The sequence below is a fragment of the Corvus hawaiiensis genome, chromosome 5, assembly GCF_020740725.1.
Source record: "Corvus hawaiiensis isolate bCorHaw1 chromosome 5, bCorHaw1.pri.cur, whole genome shotgun sequence".
Lineage (NCBI taxonomy): Eukaryota > Metazoa > Chordata > Aves > Passeriformes > Corvidae > Corvus > Corvus hawaiiensis.
In genome coordinates, this window is record NC_063217.1 from 49,376,530 (window position 1) to 49,399,034 (window position 22,505).

At 39.3% G+C, this 22,505-nt stretch overlaps 1 protein-coding gene across 1 annotated transcript; it reads right to left on the reverse strand.

Moving 5' to 3' along the window:
• Positions 1 to 1,358: 1,358 nt before the first annotated feature.
• On the reverse strand, positions 1,359 to 17,091 carry PLRG1 (pleiotropic regulator 1). The gene is made up of 15 exons (XM_048304492.1): positions 17,009 to 17,091; positions 15,157 to 15,263; positions 14,790 to 14,932; positions 14,282 to 14,335; positions 12,940 to 13,033; positions 12,450 to 12,540; positions 12,154 to 12,255; positions 10,563 to 10,655; positions 10,081 to 10,230; positions 9,871 to 9,972; positions 9,290 to 9,392; positions 8,613 to 8,721; positions 6,957 to 7,096; positions 5,235 to 5,428; positions 1,359 to 4,271 (listed from the first exon to the last, which is right to left on the reverse strand). The coding sequence occupies exons 1-15, from the start codon at positions 17,015 to 17,017 to the stop codon at positions 4,212 to 4,214; spliced, it is 1,551 nt and encodes a 516-aa protein (XP_048160449.1). The 5' UTR covers positions 17,018 to 17,091; the 3' UTR covers positions 1,359 to 4,211.
• Between the last annotated feature and the right edge of the window lie 5,414 nt (positions 17,092 to 22,505).

The following is a 22,505-nucleotide window of genomic DNA, read 5'->3' on the forward strand; positions in this document are numbered from 1 at the left end:
TGGTTATTTTGCTGGAAAACCTCTCAAGGTAATTTTGCAACATCAATATTTATGAATACTTATGCTGATATTTTTCAAGTTTCTGATGTATACTAGATGAGATTACAATACTGCATGACTGCTGATGAACTTTATTTTTCAAGATAAGCAAGCCTAGGAAAAAATCATGTGAAAAAAAGTGTTCACAGACGCAATTACATTCTGCTAGCCCTGCAGTTGGAGCTTACTTACAGATCCTTACTCAATATCAAAACAAGAAATGCAGATTCCCCTGTGCTTCAAAATTTTTGGATCATCTTCAGACAGGAATGGTCATTCATTTTTCATCCAACTTATTTTTGTCAGTTTTCAACCCATTTCAGTCCTAGTAAGCACAGAACTAAATTCACAAGACTTCAAGATATAAAAGCCAGTGAAGTGATTCTTAGCTGCTGCCATTAAAGAAACCTCAGATGGGAATCTCCCAAAGTTACAAGCTCTGCCTAAATGACCACCAGTGAAATCTGCAGTTACTTGCCTGCCAAGTTGCAAAGGACCAAGTGAATCACCAACTCCATACTATGCTTATGCAACAGGTAGTTTCAAGTCCTGTTAATGCAGTGTTCACTTCATAGATCAAGAATGCAGGTTGACCCTTCTTTAGCTGATCAGGCTTACTGACACAGATTCATTTCCTAATATGTAATGTTTTCTTAGGTATGCTAATAAAAGTTTAGAAGGCTCATCTAAAAATGAATGATGCATCTTGAGTACAAAAAAGCACACCCTGTGCAGATATTTACATACATGACATGGCAGACTGATACTTCTTCCAACTCACTGGAAGGAAAAAAAAACACCAACCCCTTCTCCCCTGCCCCCAAAAACATGACCAACCAACCAACCAACAAAATCACACCCCACCAAGTGGAATCACCACTTCAAAATTTAGTGATAAACCCCCCCCGACTTCATTGTGACCAGATTTTCAGTTGCATGCCATGTAGAGAAACATCCCTTTAATTTGCTCCCATTAAGACATACCAAAATTAGTTTAAGCTTTCTTCCACCCACAAAGCTGTCATCCAGAACTTGTCCTAGAACTCATACTTAAACTCCAGAGGTGTTTGCATGTTTTTATAAAACACACTAGAGAAAATGCATGAACAAATCTGCATCTGTTTTGCTAATCCCTTCATGCAGACAGGAAGCTCTCCATAAAACAGCAATCAATAGTTTCTCTCTTCCCATTACAGCTGATGGCCCAAAAAGACTTGTGCTATGGGAAACAGCCCATTTCAATCCTAAATTACTTTCATTTTCAATACAGTGTTTTTTTTTCTTCTTACTATAAATCCATAATGGAAAAAAGACATGGATTCATATTGTATGGAAGGTTTTATTGATTGCTGAATTGCTGTCACTTACATCAGGTATAGCACTTCAATTCCAATCCAACAAAACTAAAAAGAAGCTGCTATTAAAGACTTGTTCCTGTAAGCCTTTCAGTTCCAAATACACACTGCTCTGCACATCTTTCACACTGCCAGCAAACAACAGTGTTTTAGCTGCACAGCTTACACTGTATGCTTCAGTATACAGCACAGAGTAATCTGAAAATTCATCACTTTTACCAGTTACACTTTTTTATGTTACAAACAAAACCCATTTTCTTACTCCTCCACAATTATATATACAGTATAAAACAAATCTCAGGATTTGTGGTAGAAATTATTTGATCCTATACAGAAGACAACATCAAATTTTATGAAATTGAGAACAATAATTATTTTCTGAAATTAGACTATTAAACTGGCATTGCAGTGTGACCCTTTCCAGAACCATGTAAAACACATCCAGTAGACCAGACCCTCCTCTTTTGCTTCACCTTATGACTCACATGGACAAATCTAATGTCACTGTGTATCCTACACAATCAGGCCTGTTTGTGTCACAACTGAGTATCCAGGCTTACTCTGCACTAGAGAAGCACTTTGATGCAATCTGATAATCTTGATGCATCATAAATAATACTTACAGAAGAACATGTGATGATTACTGTCAAGTGGAAGAAAAAACTGCTGGGAAGGAAATGAACAAGTAAATCAAATGCTCAAGAATATACTTAAAAAAAAAAAAAATCACACTTAGAACTGGGGCATCCTATCCTAGAGCCAAAAAGGAAACATATTATCCCAAATAATAGTGCACGGCCTTTAATTTATAGACAAAATCTTTACCGAGGGCACAAAAAAGAAATGTTCTGACAACCACTGCCCCAAGACAGCAGATTCCTCCAGAAGTCCAGAGAAGAAACACAGGTTCTTACGGAGACTTTGTGATCTGTCTTCAAAACGATGAAGAGTGGAATAAATGCAGTTTCTAAAGTGAAGTGCCAGTACAGAAAAGACGTGCTAGAACTGTGGGCCATAGCTAGAGCTGTAATTTCTCCTTCCTCATTCCAAACTATCAAAAGAAACAGACACTTCTTAAAAAAAAAGAAAACAAAACGAAACAAAAAAATTCTCAACGATCCCACCTCTTTTCAAGTAAGGTGTTTCTCTCTACTCTGGTTTCCTAAAGAGGATTTCACTGTGAGCAACAAAATTTTGTGTAACACCAATAATTCATTGATTTCTGGAATGAAGCATTAGTAGCAACATACAACATGCATAAGCCATAACCTGTATTTTTAATTGTTATATTAGTTAACATGGAAAGAACTGTAATCAAGATCCACAAAAATTCAAATTACCAGTGAAATAAAAGATGCTTAATCCAACTCCTAAATACGAAATATTCCCCTTCCTATTTTGTGAAGTTACTTCTGACAGTAGCTGTGAACTAAAATTCAGTTATTTATGCAGCATGGACTCCCTTGAAATGACATTGTCAAACATTCATATTATAAATACAAGACCTCCTATGCATCATAAAAAAGACAAAAATTGTCATAATATAAACAAGTCTTAGTTTTACTAGCTTTTTGTAAATTACATTGCAAATAACTCATTTGTCTAACATAAACCCTAGATTTGAAAGAAGTCAAACTGGTAGAGAATAGAAATAATTATTGTGAACTGCTTGATATCAATGCTTGATATCAGTGAGGCCACAGATTTATTCCAGCATCTAGCCAGCGTGACACCTGCCAATGCAACTATTAACACCGCTAGCAAAGTTACCAGTAAGTGAATGGCCAGATGACAATGGTTTTCTCCACTGCCCTGTGAAGAGAAAGTGCTTTAGAGCAGCACGGACATCACAGATAAGCAGTAGCAAGGAGGCTTACATGTTTACTGCTTGTTACCTGACTATTTCTAGAGCCAATGAAAGATTTGTCCCTTCAGACGTACAAATCATCTTTCAGTAACAGTTTATTTTAAATTCCTTCCTAAGATCATGGGAAGACGCAATGGGTAGAATTAAGGCTTAAATGACTTAAGAGCTTTTCCTCGAGCTCAGTTGTGAAAGTTCACTGCACTCTACTGTGATATATGCTTTAGATAAATGGAAAAAACCAATAGTTCATCTACAAAGAAAGTCAACTGGTCCTAACCCTGCAGTGACTGCGAACAGTATGATTTGACAGTGGTTCCTGCTACAGAAGGCCCACTCTGAAATAACATACATGAAGATGAGTGCTTCCATATGAAAGCTTTCCTGGGGAAAGATACACTTTGAAAATCCATTTCATTCAATAACAGCACCAGCAATGCTCAGAGGCCATGTTTTTAAAGCAAACTACCTTATTGTCTTGTCTTGCTTGTTTCTAAATTACTCTGAAATTCTAATTTAGTATAGACTTAGCCTATGTACAGTAAACAGTATTGGTCTAAAATCTGAAAGCGTCCCCAAGGAATTTCCAGAAGATGACTTCTATGCATGAATTTGTAATTAACTTTTGAGGTCAAGCAAGGGTGTTTCAGACAACCTAGCTCATCAAAATATTTTTATAAGAATCTATCGAGCGTAAGTCTAAAAAAATAACCACCTGCACACCTATCTTTTTCATGAACCCTGCATGCTCCACAAAGTTAACAGATTCAACTGGTTTGCTGGAATCACAACAAAAAAAGACAAAAGGAAAGAGAAACAAAATTTATTATAAAACACGTTGAAATAGCAATGACTTAACTGACTTCTTGCTCTGCTGTTCTAGGCAGAACAAAATGCGACTGAAAGCTCTCAGGAAAGCCAAAACAAAACTACAGAAGTAGTATGTTGTTGCACTAAAATCGCTTTCTCTTGATAATTTCTGGTTTCCAGCTGACAGGATGGGTTTCTTCAGTCTAAAGGAAAAAAAAAAATCTCGTAAGGATTATTTTAAACTTGAAACTCACCTATAATTAAGGTTTAGTTTAAAATATTACTTATGAAGTATTCTGTACTCTATTTCATACGTAGCATTATTAATACCTAATCTACAATGTAATTAACTTATCCAAATTAAATTTTCTATCATCTCACTGTCTGAAGTACACAGCAGTACTTGTTCTGTTCTTATCACTCTTTTTTTTCCAACAAGGAAAAAGATCAGGTTGCCAATGGCATTTCCAAAACAACACTGTATCAAAGCACAGGAACACGAGTAGCCAGCGACAGTCCTTCCAGAGGTATCAGTATTGGTAGATGTCATTGAGTGTATTTTGCCCAACTTCAAAACCGATTCTTTATATCTGAGAGTTGCTCCAAGTCTAATTCAGTGCAAAATTCCAATGCTTAATAAAAATTCTTTTATTCTTTATATTTAAGACATACACTGATAAACGACACAATAATCTACTGTCTTCTCCACTAGTAAATGAGTTCAGATTTTAGAGTTAACAGTGTGAAAATAAGCTATTTATTCTAAATTCTAAAAGTTGTCAAGGCCAATAACCAATCCAGATCATATAACTAAGTGCAATAAACCTTTGAAGTGCAATCCTTTTGCTGATCCCCATGTTTTTATCAATACAACCCCACAGTTCCCCACTGGGTTCAAAACCCAAAATACGTTATTGTATTCAGATTTCTCCAAACTTCACCACAAAGGCCTTTTGCAAAAGAGTTCACAGACCTGACACTTGTACTACAGCATATAGTAAGAATTAGGAATGCAGAAATTAGCTACTGTCCTATTAATGCTAATGCAGAGGTCTTTCAACAAAACAGATTACGGAAGTCTGGACATGTCCCCTACTGACATGTGTTATATTTGTCTGATTTTTTTTGATTTGATGAAAATACTTTAAAAAGACACTTTCACATACCGCAGTATCATCTTCTTTGTATACTTTTATGGTTTTATCAGCTTCAGCAGTTAGCAATCTGCTTTCTGACTGGTCAAAAACACAAGCAAATATTCCTGATTCGCTGTCCAAAGAACCCGGCTGTACAGCTGCATGTACTCTCTGGAAATTGTATCCAGTTCTCCAGTCCCAAAGATGCATAGTACCATTATCAGCTACAACAAACAAACAAACAAACTTAGTATTTTGACCAGTTAATTTCTATCTGTTTTCTAGAAAGAGTATCATGAACAACTAGTATATACATCAGGAATACATCTCACAACATTCATGCAGAACAGTTCAGCACACCCCGTAAGTTTTCCTATTTTCTGCTTTTTTTCTTCTTCAGAATCTCATCCAGATTTTAATCAGATAACCCTGAGAGATGATAAACTACATCACAAGGCAATTGCAGCAAGTTGCTTTGGAAGCACAGTAAGGACTGGCATTCTGAATTTCAAGCTCCCTGAACAGTAGCTCCACTAAAGTTGAATGAAGAGGCATCATCCTACCAAAGAGATTAAGGACAGTAAGGACTTCTACATCATGCAAAGTAGGTTTGATGTTTGCACAGGTTTTATTCCAAATTTGGTTTAAACCTCTGCCAGTATTGCTGCTGCTGGCATCAGCTACAGGGCATTCACAGCAATCTGAACTCTCTATTCAGAAGGATGTTCTCAAGATAATTTTTCAGTTACAAAACCCAATATCCTTCAAAAGCATTTTCTAGCCAAAACAGATCTATTAAAATTTAGATTTCTCCACAGCTGCCAGCTAGACAGGAAATCCAGATGTTTCAAGAAGGGTGTTTCTACAGTAGAAAACTCCAAGGTAAAATCAACTTCTTTTAATTCGGCATCACCTCCTCTGAAGGTGCTGTAGATAGCATGAAGATGTAAAGGGGAGAATTGATACTCAAATTTTAATTTTAAAAAGTCACAACTAATATTATTAAAATGACAGGGGGTTTTTTATGTGGAAAAGGAGAAGGTATTTTCTAAGACTCAGCTACTACTAACAATAAAAGTCTTACAAAGATGTTCTGAAAGTGTCTTCAAATAATAATAAGGAAATGTAAGTCTATTCCAGTATTCTGTGAAGTTCTTGCTCCTACTGTGAATGAGCCAAATGTCAAACACAGCTTTATCCAAATTTTAAAATCAAGGGCCCCTTTTACACATACTTGGAAACATAACCAGAGTAAGGTGACAATGTAATTGGCTGTTTTCCAACTCCTGCTTAGCACAGTCCCATCTTACTCCACATCCTTAGCCTACAGGACATACAATATCCAAGGGGACCAAATGGGACCAAGTGCCCTATTCCCCATCAGCTTCAGCAAGATGCTTCTATATCCTCTATCCAGTCTCACTGCATCAATGTGCAGCTAACTCTAGAGGAGGCACTGATGATTAGCAGATCATAAAGGATGGACTCTGGAGCCTTGCAGCAGCAGCCAGATGAGAAGAGGAAACCTCTTCCATGCAGCACATCAGAAGTCCTTCAAATTTATTTTATTTGCATGCAGCTCAGAAACATCCAAGAAGATGAAAGTGGTCCTATTCACTATGAAATGAAATGGTGTCCTGCAGCAGGCTTACAGGCCTAGGTAAAGCAGAGCTCTGTGAGCATCTCTGCCTAAGGACCTCCAGACACATGGGCATGGGGGAAAGGAGAGGAATGTGTATTTCTGACTTTTACCTCCTGAGACCAGAACACCATCAGAATTTACAGCCAGGGTGTTTATAATAGCATTGTGACCAGAGAGGTTCTGAATGAAGTTTCCATCTGGGAATTTCCACTGCTTAATATTATCTGGAGAACCAGATGCGAATGTGTAACTGAAAGAAAATAAACACAGTATATTAAAGTTCAAAATCGCTGTAGTGAGAGCAAATGTCCTTCATTAAAACTACTGCTAAATGCTAGTTGCAAAATTACTTAATATTAGAACTGCTTTTCTGACATGTTTACTTTACATGAAATTAAGCAATTTTATGAAGTCATGAATTAGCTATTCCTACTATTTTCTTTCCGTTTCATAGACTAAACTTTATAATATCCTATACGGCACAGGATTTAATATGCAAGTACTTAAAATGCACATTAAGTTCTCTTCAGTTGTTATTCTGGCAAATTTTCAGGTATAAGGGCATCATCAGCAAAGGTAACAGGAAAAAAAAGACAACAAACCCCAAGCATAGGCTAACAGCTAGTCTTCCAAAATTACATAAGCAAGGAGAAGGCCCCGCAAAAATGTAACTAAGAAAGATCATCTCTTCCACTGAGATACCCTGAAATAAAAATTTCCTTCATTTTAAGATGTGCAAGCAGTTTCTTGGTTATTTGGGTAGCACACATAAAAGTCTGTAGGAATACTTTCACTACCACACTGTCCAGGCAATTTGCTGTCTATTTAAAAGATACTACAAATAAAAAAGTGAGTCTTATGAGAAAATGCCAGAACATTAAAAAAAATAGAAACACTGAAATACAAGCTCACAGCTGCTACTGTTTGACAAGAACACTTCAAGTTTACTTTCAAAAAGGTGTAATTGATGAAGCTGAATCTAGAATTACTTTTTTTTTTCAGAATGTAAGTAGAACTAGAGGTTTTTTCTATAGCTACAGGTAACAGGCTATACAAGATTTCAGGCACACATTGGAACAGAGTTTATTCATATCAAAGATTCTGAATTTCTGATAGAAATGATAGAATGTAATTTTAAAATATGAAAGGCACAGAAGTATTGAAGTTCTATGTGAATTCCTTTTCTCCATTGTTTTAAAGGGGATCCAAACAGGCAACTGCTGTGCATCAAAATATAGCATCCAAATTCAGAGCACTTCCAAGACCATCTGCTTCAAAGCTTCAATTCTCACAGTAAGTTTTCTTTTAGGGCCAGTTAAGATTGAAATGTCTTGTGCAGTGAACCACATATTCAAAACAAAGGCCGTTCTATTAATCGGTCTCCTTTAGCATTAATCACACGTGTGCAATGGCCCATTACAAAACTACTGCACTTTCTGCTCACAACTATTCAGTTACATATTTATTATTAGCCTTACAAGCCCTGTATCACTGATTTTTAAGGACTGAATGAAAGGCACACACATAAGTAACTCTGTGGGATATAAGACATTCTCAGGATTGCTCAAGTACACCAATGCCAATACTAGAGAAGCACAATCAATGCAGTAAAATGTATCTGACAATTGGTATGTACATTTTTGCATCATCCTAAGTGCATTACTTTCTCACATTATTATACTCTACCATTCTAGATCTTCACTCACATTGGCTCTCTTCAGCTCTCAAAAGCACTGTGAAAGTGTAACAGAATGAGGAAAACTTACTGTCTTGGATGTAGCACTACTGCTCTTACAGATTTCTTGTGATTTGTTAAAGTAACACGAGTTTTTCCTGCCACCAAGTCCCAGAGCCGTATGGTAGTATCATGACTGCCTACAATGAAAGGAAAATTAAAAAAAAAAAAAAATAGTAGAAACCATCGCCTTGACTTTATCATAATCATTACTTTGCTAAGGCAGCCAAAATGATGTGAGACAATAATATTGTGCTAATGCCACCTCAAATGAAGAATATGCTGGATTGCAATAGTCTTTTTACTCAGTTTGAAATCTAAGAACTAAGTTACACTGCAAAGCTGGATTTTGACATAATGGAAAAGAAGATGAACACTTAACCACGGTACTGGATGCTCCTTAAATGAAATGGGGAGAGCTAAAATATCACAGAAAATCCAAGTCTCAATACATATTACAACACAAATGTTAACACCAGAAAAAAAAGAAGTGCAGAAAAGCATTTGAACAATGCACAGCCATATTTGCTTAAACATACCATTAATAGTATGTAGTAACCACTGCATGGCCCAATTTCAACAGAAACTAGTAAGAGATATTGAGCAAATTCTCCAAGGTAACATTATGAACATCACACAATTACTGAACAAACACATTCATCATTAGGTTTTTCCATCATGTTACTCATGAAACCACGCCTACTATACCTGTAATAATTTGTGGTTCTGCAGCTTGGCACTTCACAGTTGCTACTGCATTTGTGTGTCCTGACAGTGTGTGCACACTGGCTTTTGTCCTCACATCCCAAATCTATGAATTCACAACAAATATGTGAGAGGTTAGTAACAGGTGCATATTCAATGTATTTTAGGCACTGTCAATAGTCTACAGATTAAAAAATGGTATTTAGGTGGTATTTTTCAACCAAACATTCATCACAGAACTGCCTCAGCTGGCAAATTTCAAAGAGAGCAGGAACCTGCCAGTGAACTTCTATGCATATGAATAATTTAAGTCACCATAGTCCCATACCACCTTCTAAATACTAAGCAATCCTACGTATATTATGTAATCTACCTACTAAATTAAGAAATAAAACATCCTGAAGTGACATGACATGTTTGTATTTGGGCTTCAATTTTACCAACAATGTAAGACCAAGCTAACACAAATCATCTTAGTATTTCATCTAGATTGATGTTAACTTTTGCTAAGTGCTCTTTTTTACAAATGTAAGATATTGAAATACACACATCAGGGTGTTTAAACACAACAGTGCTATACTTACTCGTGCTGTTGAATCTCTGCTACATGTCACCAACACATCTATTGTTGGATGCAAGTCTAAGCCATAGACAGCACTTAGATGACCATGGTAATGTCTGATAACCTAAATGAACAAAAACCACACAAACTAATAATTGAAAGAATATTCTAAATGCTTTGATTTCTGTATTTGCTACCACCAATTCCTTCAATTAAAGAAACCATAGCTTACCTTATTGTATTCAAGATCCCAGCATTTCACTTGTTTGTCTTCTCCACAAGAAAAGAGGTATGGACTTCTTGCACTTACTATCACCCCTCGTACAGTACTGATGTGTCCCGTCAAAGACAATTTCAATTTGCCACTAGCAAGGTCCCAAATCTGCACCAAAAGAGGTATTTTAAGGTAGACAGGAGAAAGCTACACAGTAAGCCTGGGTAAACGGCCTAGATGTAACTGATCCTGTTGCACTGTAAGTTAAAAATAGAATCACAAATATTTCGTCTCCAGATATGACCATGTAATAAATGAAATCTCAAGAAAAGAATTAGTGCTATGACAAGGTAATAAAAGAAAAAATGTTCTGCAGTTCATTATTCCACCAACAGTAAACAAGAAATTGTTTCCAAGGGGCTGGAGACATTTTTAAATAAAAAGGGAAAAAACCCCCACCCACTACAAACTTTGTCAGTCATTTCTTCCCAGCCTCTTACCTTTATGGTTCTGTCAGCAGAGCCAGTAACAAACCACTGATTTCCTGGTTCTACTGCAATACATCTCACCCAGCCCAGGTGACCACTGATAACCTTGAGAAAGAACCAAAAAATTTTATACATCAGAAATAATACATGTACATCTTTTGATGTAATTTTCCTTCTCCAACACTGAAATTTGCTAGTATTTACCAAGAAAAGTCAAATGTGAAATCAGATCTGAAGACAACTTGATTTCTACTTCAGTTAAAGAAAGAGAAAACTAGAAATTTATGTACACCAGACTTGGGGAGCTTGCAATAAGTAAAGATCCTGTTCCTATAAGCAACTTTTTCACACCCTTTCAGAGTCCAAAACACTGTGGCTCAACACTTGAAGCTTTGAAGAGAAAGAGTCTATTTGAGCACCGATTCCTTATGCTGCTGTATAGTGCTTATACAAAGAACAATTCTAAAAATACTGGCTATTAAATTACATTTCTATGTAATAACCTCTTCAAGCACACCATCACCTTCTTTTCCCCAAAAGAGGGGTAATATGAGAGTTGGACACTTTCCAGCAATAAAATAATGGAGACTGATCTCACAAGAAACACTCCGCCAACGCATGCTTTGCTTTCAGCAGCCTTTCTGTTTCTCTAAATTCTCCAAAGTCAGACAGCTAAAATAAAAACCTGTAACTGGTTTCACTGGATGTCATGTTTCATGTACTGTCATACAGCTCATTTCAAAAGATTTAAAACACAACAAAGCTTCTTAGGCAGAAATACTTTGGAAAGCTAAAGTGGACTTTTCTGATCACATGAGACCACAGACACAAGATTTTAAGATAACTGTCAAAATCTCTTAATATAGGAATAGAAATGGGCTTTTCTGGGGAGAAATCTAAGAAATAATTCATTTGACCTATTTTGAGTTCACATCTTTCACAACTTCAAACCAAGCTTAGGAAAACCAGTTAAAATGTAGATCTAAAGCAACAGATAGATGAAACCCACATTTGGTGTTCCAGCTACGCTTTTATTTCCAAGCTGTCTGAACAAGCTTTTGCCTTGTTGAGCAAGGATTTTGACAACAAACCTTCACTAAAACTGTTTACATGTACAAATACTCTAGTGACTTGAATTGTTATTCAGAGTATTTCTCTGAAAAGAAAGTGCTCCTAACAAGTAGGCATTTTTCAATTTTTCATCTGTTTACCATAAATCTCTTATGGATTTATTTTGGTGCCATTTCTTTCAAATGGCATTTATCTTAATTTCTACAGAAAACACATTCAAATACTGCTGTATTTAGAAAACCTATACACTCCTTGGAGTTCAAGTGGTTTTCAAAAAACTCTTTTAAAGATTAGCCTTCAGATTTCTGACTAATACAGCAAACCTAACAAATTTAGCATAACACAGCTACAAGAGCAAAAAAAAGGTTCAAAGAGAGTGTGTATACAACTTAGTTGCGATCACTTTTTGATCACATTTTTGAATCATATTTGATTACATTTTTGAGAATGAGAACAAAAATTATGATTTAAGCTCTTACATAAAATATGTTTACTTTTTATGCGTGCTCGTGTCATGTAATTTCTAACTTACTCTGTACAGTTTCCAAGGTGGATGCCACTGAGGTTTGGGCATGGTTGGAGCCTTCTTTGGCATTAACGCAGAATTTTTGTTTCCACCAGCTTCCACCATAGCCTGTAAGTTAAAAGAAGGGTTACTCTTCTGGTTCGTAGCTCACCTCTTTGCCCAAAGGCTAAAACCTTTTTATTCTGCCTTCTCAACACTGATTAAATTTAGTCAATCAGGAGATCTCCACACAACACACACAGCTCCAGAAGCAATCTGGTCAATACCATGTACTTTTCACATTAGATGTGCAACAGACTCACCACAGACATCCCAGGAGGTTGTGAACGCTCAGATATCCCAGCATGCCTGTAAATGTCACCCACGCCAGCAGCTGTCCGATTTGCATCCAGCCTAGGGTGAATGAAAATGGTTGATGAATTGCAATCAACTTTCTCCTGCTAAGTGATAAGGCATCACAGGGCTGCATACAGCTGAGTGTTGTACACCTCTCAGGATGGAGAATCCACAACCTCTCTTAGCACCCTGTCCAGAGCTTGACCACCCCAAGGTACAGATACCCACAAAGCTTCACCTCTTTTCTGCCTAAACAAAATTTCCCTTGTCCCAACGTCCACCCACTGCCTCTATGACAATACAAAAAAAAAAGCATACAGAAAATGATGCCCGTCCACACTAAAAGCAGTTTTTTAAAGAATATTTTAATTACTCCAGGTAGCTCCTATCCCAGCCTTTGTGATTTGCCTTGAAACTCCCATAGATAACAGTGTCAATGAGGTAACACAGCAGTACCTGGACTGGGAAGCAGGAAGTGCTACAGCTAAGGACTGTGCTGCAGATTCACTTGGCATCCTCTGGACCTTAGTATCTGCTGTCAAAGCCACACCTTGGAAAAAATAACACGGCACAAACAAAGACAACTCTTTTAAACAGGAACTCAAAAGTGTATTATACTAACATGTATATACACGTGTACCTGCAAACAAGGGCCTGACACACCTGTAATATTAAGCGTCATCCTTCAATAACATTTTCACATCCAATTCAAATCTACTGAAATCTTTGTTTTGGCCCAATCCTTTTCATCTTGATCTACTACATATGTGAATACAAAATTTCTAGAGTATAAAACTGTGTGTTTATATCAGTGGAAACGAGCAAAAAAAAAGTCTAATTAGGAGCAGCATCCATCTTTTTATCCAGCTTCAAATTCTATGGAAATTCAAACATTACAGAAATAAACATGGTGTTGTGAAGCATTTGCTAACTTAGGCCCTTTAGTACAAATTATAATCCAACCCTGTGTGGGGCTACGCATCACACAGTGGTGCCAGAACTACAAAAGGCTTAGTTCCACTGAAGTGAGAATTTCAGGCTATATCTTCAGATTTTTAACATTATCTCAAGAATAGCAGATCTTTTCTTTAAAAAAATTTTAAAACTCTTTGTAAAGTATAGTTTTGGAGCAGACTGGTGAATTTAACTAATTGCTTTATTTCTCTTCCTAACCAAACTTCTGTCAGTTGACAACAAACTCAGTATTTGGGCAAAATATTCAGGTTAAAACAAGAAACAGCAAAGAAAGAAATCTGATTTTTAATCCTGATATATATGATTCTATTAAAAGAACATTAAACTTGTCGAAACCACTGTGAGAAATTCTCAACCGCACAGTTACAAGAAATTATGCCTGGTATTTTAATGATTGAGGGTCCACTGAACACTCATATTTGTTAATTTATAAGCCAAAACAACAGATTTTCCACTATACTCATAATAAACTTAAGTACAATGAAAGATTAACAGCTAAAACTAAGCTCTTACAAGAATAGAGTAGGATTCATCAGCAACAGTGGCAATTAGCAATGGCCAATGTAACAATACAGAAACATAACCCTTACAAGCATGGACAAAACCAAATGACACTAAAACTATTAAACCTTTAAGTCTCTTCCCCAGAGCAAGGTGGTGAAACCTGCACCTTTCTACTCTGGTGACGAAAAGCAGGCTACATTCCATTACTATCAAGTATGGATTCACAACAAGAGGAAGCCTGCTCCTGCTAGGATGAACAATGCCTTGTTCATACAGGAAACCAAAAAGTTCATGCAAACACTTGCAAAATTTTACTTACCAGGCCCAGATGGGTATGGGTGTGTACCAGTCACCACATACTCAAGTTCTTGTCCTAAAGAGCAAGAAAATGTTATATTAATAATTACATTTTATACTGCACTGTAAATAATGCACTCAAACAGCAAACAGAGGAAAACAGAGCAGGTCACACATGGCAGAAACCAGTAACCACTTCCAGTGTACTTAGACATTTCTCACTTTCATTAATTTAATTTGTTCTGTGTGCAGCACACACTAATGTTACCAAAAATTACTCTTTTTACCAATTAATCACTATAAAAAAAATCCACAGCACCCAATAACTCCTTTGCTATAAAGAAGCTTTCCCCTTGCTCTGAATCACGTACCTCCTGTGGACCCTAGCAAGAAAAATACCAATCAAAAAAGGTTTCTTTTATTTCTGTATTTATTTCCAGTGGATTAACACTGGACTGCATTCTTTAGATTCTACATCAGTGAGACTGTTGCAAAAGAAAGGACAAATATACCACTAAGAGCAAACTAACCTTGATTTCCAGAATACTGCTTGTGTCCATAGGGATCCCCAGTGTTGGGGCCTCCTTTCTCCCTCAGGTTCTCTTTGAGAGTGGGCATGTGTAGCACTGAGCCGTACTCTGTGCGCAGCTTGACTGCCATTTTCACCTTGTGACTGTGGGAAGAGTAAAGCATAATCCTCATTAAACCCCAGTTTCTGAACTGTTACTAAGTTTTGAAATATTTTAGAGAGGATGTCATAAAACTTACTTTACAACTCTAATATTTCTCTCCTCTCAAAATTACACTGTTAACAGCACAGAAACATGTGAATTTCTGACTTGGGTGGAGCAATCATTAACGGAGTTTAAAAACTTCACTGAGTGCAGCAGCACTTACCTTTCTTCATCCAATGGGATAGGCTTGGCATTATCAGCTACAAACATGTCATGGGTTCTCTTCAAAGACCTGAACACAAGTGTGTGCACAGAATGTTTTTGGACTTCCTAAAATAAAGAAAAAAGCATTTAAATATGCTTGAACATATTTAAATGAAAAACTGTAAACTGAAACATAAATTGAACTGAGTAGCAATTTCAAATCTCAGTTCTATCATATGCAACCATTCAGTTCACAGAAGACACTAATCCTTTTGGAAACTAAAAAATTAAGTTTATCTGTTAATTGTTTTACAGTGTTTATTCAAAACTATATACTATTCCTTGTAAACTTACAAGACTTTGAAAAGCAAGCCAAAAACTCTGATCAAACTTTCTGCACTGGTATTTACATGACAAATCCATGAATATAAAAGCTTTTATCTCACATCCTTTCCAGTTCTGTTTTTATATGCAGGCAATAAAGTAACCAATTCTGAAAAAAAACCCCTGTAAATTTTCCTTCACTACCACCATAAAAAGAACATGGGCAATTGTGAATTTGTGTACCACTTCACGTTAGCATGGCTAATCACCACTCAACAACAGCAGCTGTTGACACAACAAACGGAGGAGTAGGTAAGACCACGTCTCCCCAGCAGGGAAGAAGCTTCTGCAAGTAATTTTTGACAAAAACTTTTCTGTAAAAAACCAGTTCATAGTGTTGCATGAGGCAGCAGTCGTTCCACCTTCTTCTATAATCCTGACAACCCCACATGCTTTTAGAAGGGCATGACATTCACCCCACAGTAACGATTCTATAGCCTATAAAACCAGGGGCCTTCTCCACAGCGGTACTCCCAAGCCCTCACAAAGACCCCTGAGGATGCCACTATGGGCTAACAGAGTCAGTAGCTCTCTGGTGGTCGAGCATGACAGCATCATTTCCCCATAATCACAGAACATGCTGAGTTGAAAGGGACCCACAAGGACCATCAAGTTCAACTTCTGGTCCTGCACAGGACACCCCAAAAATCACACCATGTGCCTGAGAGCATTGTCCAAATGCTTCCTGAACTCGTCAGGCTGGTGCTGTGACCCCTTCCCTGGGGAGCCTGTTTCCCTGTCCAACCACCCTCTGGGTGAAAAATCCCTTCCTAATATCCAACCTAAACCTCCCCTGACACAGCCTCAGGCCATTCCCTCGGGTCCTGTCACTGGGCACCACAGCGATCAGATCCGATTAGCGCCTGCTCCTCTGCTTCCCCCTCACGAGGAAACTGTAAACTGAAATGAGGTTTCCCCTCACTCTCTTCTCCAGGCTGAACATGGCAAGCGACCTCAGCCACTCTTCATAAAGCTTCCCCTCCACACCATTCATACTCATTTCATTTAGACCTTTATTTTACATTGTGGTACCGAAAACTGCCCCCCAGCACTCGAGGTGAGGCTGCCCCAGAGCAGAGCAGAGCGGGACAATCCGCTCCCCTGCCCGGCTGGCGATGCTGTGCCTGATGCCCCGCAGCACCAATTCCGCAGACGGCACAAGTCTGGCAAAGCAAGCCCGCTGCCCGCTGCTCACTCCCTCCCCAGACAGGCACAGGCCGATGACCCGCACCCTCTGCGTCCTGCGCGCACCTCGCTGTCCCCGGGCCGGACCTGGCGGGGGCTGCGCAGACGGAAAGGGCGCCAAGGTCCATCCCCACAGCGGCCCTTCCCACCCAGGGGACAGTGAGGGTGGCGGGTGCGGGGCGGCACTTCTCTCGCCCGGCCCCAACCCGCCCTAGTGACTCGGCCCCACTCCCTGGTCTCGCCCGAGGAGCCTCTGGGGCGCGACAGAGTGGACATGCGGGTCCGCTCCCCCCGTCCCTCACCTCCGCCATGGCGCCACCGAACTCCCCCCGCCGCAGCCGCTATGGAGCCACTTCCGGCGCCTTCCTGCGCCGCACCGGAAGTGACGCGTGGAAGAGGGAAATGAGGAGACAATAAAGAGGGGCGGGGCTTATGGCACCCCCTCCCCTCGGTGTACTGGGGATCGCGGGTTCGAGCCCCGCCGGCGCTGCCGGAGCAGGCGGTGCGAGTCACTTCATCAGCGTGTATAAATATCTAAAGGGGGGTGACAAGAGAACGGAGCCAGGCTCTGCTCGGTGGTGCCAAGCAATAGGACACGAGGCAGAAACTGGTGCACAGAAGTTCCTCCTGAACATGAGGAAGAACTTCACTGTGCCGATGATCGTGCACCAGCACAGGTTGCTCAGAAAGATTGCGGAGTCTCCCTCGCTGGAGATACTCAAGAGCCCTCTGCACACAACCCTGTGCCGCGTGTTTTGGGATGGCCCTGGGATAGCCGGAGGTGGGCCCCGCTGGCCCCGCTGCGGTCGCTGCCAGGCGGGGCCGTCCCGCGGGGCCGTGTCTCGGGTGTGCGCTGCGGGCAGCGGCCGCCAGAGGGCGGTGTCGCGCTGCGGGAGAGGCGCCGGCGCTGCCCCGTCACGCTGCGGGCCTGGCCGCGCTCTGCTCCGTCCCGTCTTGGGGCCGGAATTCTCGGCCTTTGCGACTGCTTTGGGTCGTGCAGCTACAGGTTTCAAGTATTGCTTCCCTCGCGAGTTCTCAAGGATAAAGCCACACAGTTTGGAACCACGGTGATATTGGACCATTATAGCTGGTCTTTTGGGAAGAGTGACTTGAGTTTGGGTTCACGGGTCCTCATTTGGATGGAGAGTGAAGCATGTGAACGAGCTGTAACCCCTGCACCCCGTGGCAAAGTGTTGGTTGTGAAAGCGCAGAGGTTGTAATCGTCTTCCAAATGTACCCTGGTACTCCACCTGATATTTCACTTTCTTTAATAAGCAGAATAACCAAATGCATCTGTGCAAATTTCACATAGGCACCTAATTTCTCCAGATACACTCATCTGCTCTTAATTCCAGGAAGTCTTGTCCTCCTGGGCAGTAGCTGGGATTTCGTAAGCTCATCTTTTGCAGCCACTCCATCATGATGTTCTTCTTTATCACTGGACCAGCCAATTACTCTGCCTGCATGCCTGAGCTGTGAACATTTTACAAACTTGATCTGGGCTAGAAGTAATTCAGTGCAGCATAGGTGGTTCAAACCTGTCATCTTTATTAGCTACAGGACTGTGTTAGCCTGGGATTATTTCTGGTACACGACTTGCCTGCTTGACATCAAGGTCGTGTCTTTTCTGCAGTTGGTGGGTCATTTCTTGTGGCTGCACTGATGATTTATGTTTAGTAATTTAGGTTACAGTGATGGTAATGTGCTCCACGTGGCTTTGACCTCCAGCTCCCGGTCTAGGTAGAGGTGGGGAAGAGATGCCAATTGTCACTAACGGTGGAGAACTATTGCCAGCTCCATTTCAAGCCAAGGCAGCCAGGTTTCATATTTAACATGTCAGCCTATTTTGGTAGTCCCTCTGGTGAGGCTGGCAATAATCCCTCTGGATTTCAGCGCTTCCTGTAAAGGCCAGCATAGCACCTCGAGGAGAGGGAGCATTGTCTGTCCTTGCTTAAAGTGCAACCTAGAGTGCAAACTCCACAGGGCAGTGTGTCAAAATGGGGCAAGTCTTTCATGTCCTCTTGGGCTAATGAGGTTAGATTGAGGATACACAACATTTGAAAGGAAATTTGGGGAGAGCTAGGGATTTCAAACAGGTTTGCCTTTCTTTTTTAAGGTTACAGACAGAGTAGCATGACCCTGCTTGATTGCTCAGTTGACTGGTAGATTTGATGTGTGGAAATGGTTTAAAGGCTGGTCTCTGGCAGTGTACAGAGTTGTTTCCTTCCTATTGTCTGTTGAAAGAAATCAGACTTATTTCCACCGCCTTTTAAAGGGAAACCAAATTTGAAATACGTGATCTGGTAGCAAAATTTTTTTTAAAAATCCATTTATATTTAGCAAGAAAACTTGTCTGTGCTTTTTATTACTATTATTAGTAATATTCACATGGCCCTGTAGTTGCTATAGTTGTTCTCATTTTTTTTACAAGTAAACATTCCCCTCAGAAATTTATATCCGAATTTGTTTCCTGGTTTCCTTGTAATGCTTTAGAAACTCAGAGAACAAATTAATCTTTTCGGAGATTTCAGAATCCAGTTAGAGGACAAATTTAATATTTTTGTTTTACTAGAAGGTTTAGTCTAAGGTGAAATTTAGTCCTGGAATGTCAATAAATCATGTCAGTAATTTTAACAAGAATATGCATTTCATTAATTTTCTTTGTTATATGTGGTTTCTTGATGTGTTCTTGCATGTCAGCTACAGCTGCAATTCTGGAAAAAGCAAACTATGTATTTTTTAATAGGCACTGTTCCATGGAGGGTGACTGGTAAGTTGGATGGACTTCTAGTGTTGTATTAAAGGCAAAGTGAATAGGCACACTCATTAATGTTTTAGAATTTGCTTGCTCCCAGAACACGGAGATAGCATTAATTATCATTTACAAGAAACCTTTGAAGTAATATTTGCTACCAGTAAAAGCAGATAAGAAAAAAGGATGTTCGTCTCAGCAGAGATGAACATTTAAGTTTACAATATTCTTTTCATAGGATGACACTATTACAACACTAGTTGTTTAAAAGGACATTTCTAAATCAACAGCTATTTTTAAATTTAAACACTGTCGCTCAGTGTAAGCCAAGAAGGTTCTGTCCCCCAAGACCTCTTCGGGGGGTACATCCAGCTCTGAAGGGCCATGATCTGGTGACCACGACTCACCTGGGGGCAGGGGGGGTTGTGTAAAGAGGGTTGCATCACTGGCTGGCACAACAAACACCAAGGCAGCGAGCAAATAGTCATTCCTCAAATCACACATACGCCTCTGCCAGTAAGTGCCTTTTTAGCACAAAAATACTGTACAGAGGGGTTTCCTGGAACACCAACAGGTCCATGGTGTATTATTGCAGTTTCTAGCAGGTGGGTTGTGGTATCACTACCACGTTAACTCTGGAAACACCTTCTCATTAACCACATGAGTTGGAGGAGGGAGTATGAAGTAAAAAAGATAGGTTGGTCTGTTTTGAAGAGAAAGCTTTGATATCATTTTTAGAAGAAATTTAAGTCATAGTTCTGGTTCTTCATAAGGCTTTATTCAATCCTTATAAAGTGTCAGCCTGACTGTAATGGTTGCAATCATGAGAGTAAAACCACATCTCATAACCAAGATGCTAATGGAGGTTAACTTCTGCTGCCAAAATGCTTTTCTGTATGTGTGTATGTTTGCCAGGATAGAACCCTCTGTATGCCATTCCAAATTTGGACCGTTTTTGCTGGTAAAAGTCTCCAGGCACAACCTCTGCAGTGCAGACAAGGCCCTTGCTTACCAGATGGACAGTCACACGATCCTTTCCCTGGGGTATCTGGTCATTTGGCACGTAGCCACCAACCTGCTGTGGTGTGACATGCACGTGTTGCTCATGGAGAATCCTGAGGGAGACACAACCACCCAACTCTCCTGGGGAAGCCAATGAAAAGTACTGGAGCTGGGAGGGTCAGAGGCTGAGTTTCAAAGGGGAAATCCCATCTGAAGGCAGAATAAGCCTGGGGGTTTCCCATGCTGGGCCTCTGCAGCTGGCTTGGGAGCTCCTGCACCAACCCTTGTCAACCAGTCTCTAACAGCCTCTGCACAGACACAACCAGGGCTTTTCATCAGGAGCTAAAGAGGGCTTAATGCCTGAAGGAGGACACTATAAGTTACTGCGGAACATGCTGATGGTTTCAAAACAGATTTAGCACAAATATCATATATTTAATTAAGATTTGTGTGAGCTGATCCAGGATAATTTGAGTTTCTGGCTTGGGACTAGTGAGACCTGGTTTTAGTTCCACTGTATCACAAGCTGCTCATAAGCCGTGGGCAAAGGTTCAAGATGACCATGTCCCTTCCATATATGTAAGATGAGGGTGGCTGAACTTCCCTTAGAGGTACATGGAGGGAAAACAGTATTAAAAGTTTGGAGATTCCCAGAATCAATGATAAAATCTTGGATAGCATCCATAAGTGGAAATAACTTGTTAATGATGTCAGTTTTGGCCTTAGAAAGATTTCTTTAACATTTGTAGAGAGAAGTTTGTGTTCTTTCAAATCTAATAGTGTTGGTGATGTCCTCATGCAGGAGATCAAATTCAGTGGAGTTTTAGCTCCTTGAGCCATGGCTGATTTTGGTCCAAACTGTTTAATAATTAAACCAGTCAGGTTAAATATTTTTCATATTTTGTGAATCTACATAGCTTACTAGAATTCTGACAACAGCACAAATACAGGAAAAGGCCTAAACCAAGCAATTTTAGCTGTTCTTTTCTTTGCTTCCCATAAAATCCCCCCTCCATCAAGTTAGTCTTTGAAATGGAAGCTCAGACCACAGTTTGCATCGCTTTCTGGGTTCAGATATCTGTATGAATGACTTCAGAAAAGTGTTCTGGTTCTCACTTGGCACACTTAATTTAATTCAGTACATTTTGGTCATTTATAATTCCTGAGAAAATCACAGGATATAAACATACTGAAATGTTAAAACTCTGCTAATATGAGAGCAATGATATGCAACCTCTTTTAAAACATTAGAAAGCATGTTTGAGTATTCCACTATGATTTCAAGTAACTTCATGCTGTATTCTCTTAAAAGATTATTAAAAATATTTAAATAATATTTGAAAGATGTACGTTTTGTATTAAAAAAGGAAACCAGCAAATTAGCATGTAAAATTGAATTATTTTAGTTCATTTACAATACCACAAGGATATATTAATAGAATAATGTTGGCTTATGCTTACAGTATTCATCTGATCTTTAATAAATCAGCACGTTGGTTTTATTCAAAATTATTATTCAAAAAAGTATATTAAAATATACTTTTTTTCTTTTATATAAAAAGACCCAAAGATTTGCATACCTATCAGGCACCATCGAACTATTTAGAAAAATGCAGCAATCTGTATGTTGTGAGTTGTCTTCACATTTAATACAATATTTCTGAAACATTCACATTTTCAGCACAGAAAAAAAAAAGGAGCCATCACAGAGTGACATCTAATGACTTTTTTTCCTTTGGCTATTCAAATTTCCAGCTGTTTTAAAATACTTGTGATTTTTGAGACAATGGTAACCTTGTGTAATCTGAGCAGGAGGTACTTTTAAGGATCTGAACATGTATTTGATGCCAGCATCAACAGAGGTCTCTGGGACACACAGATAAGAGTTGTCCAGAGGAATTGCTCAACAGATGTATTCAGGCACAGAGTGAAGAGAAAGGTTGAATATTAACAGAGAAACTCTGATTGCTCAGAAGGGTTGATCCTATCACTGTGAAGCTGGAAATTAGTGCTGCTGCCTATATATAAAGGGACAGAGGAGATCT

What these genes read in the sequence shown, in the direction of transcription:
- PLRG1 (XM_048304492.1), bottom strand. An exon ending in AACCTCCTGGGATGTCTGTG is followed by an intron (nt 12,256 to 12,449) that starts GTGAGTCTGTTG and finishes TTTAACTTACAG; the next exon opens with GCTATGGTGGAAGCTGGTGG. An exon ending in ACAAAGAAGATGATACTGCG is followed by an intron (nt 4,272 to 5,234) that starts GTATGTGAAAGT and finishes TTTTTCCTTTAG; the next exon opens with ACTGAAGAAACCCATCCTGT.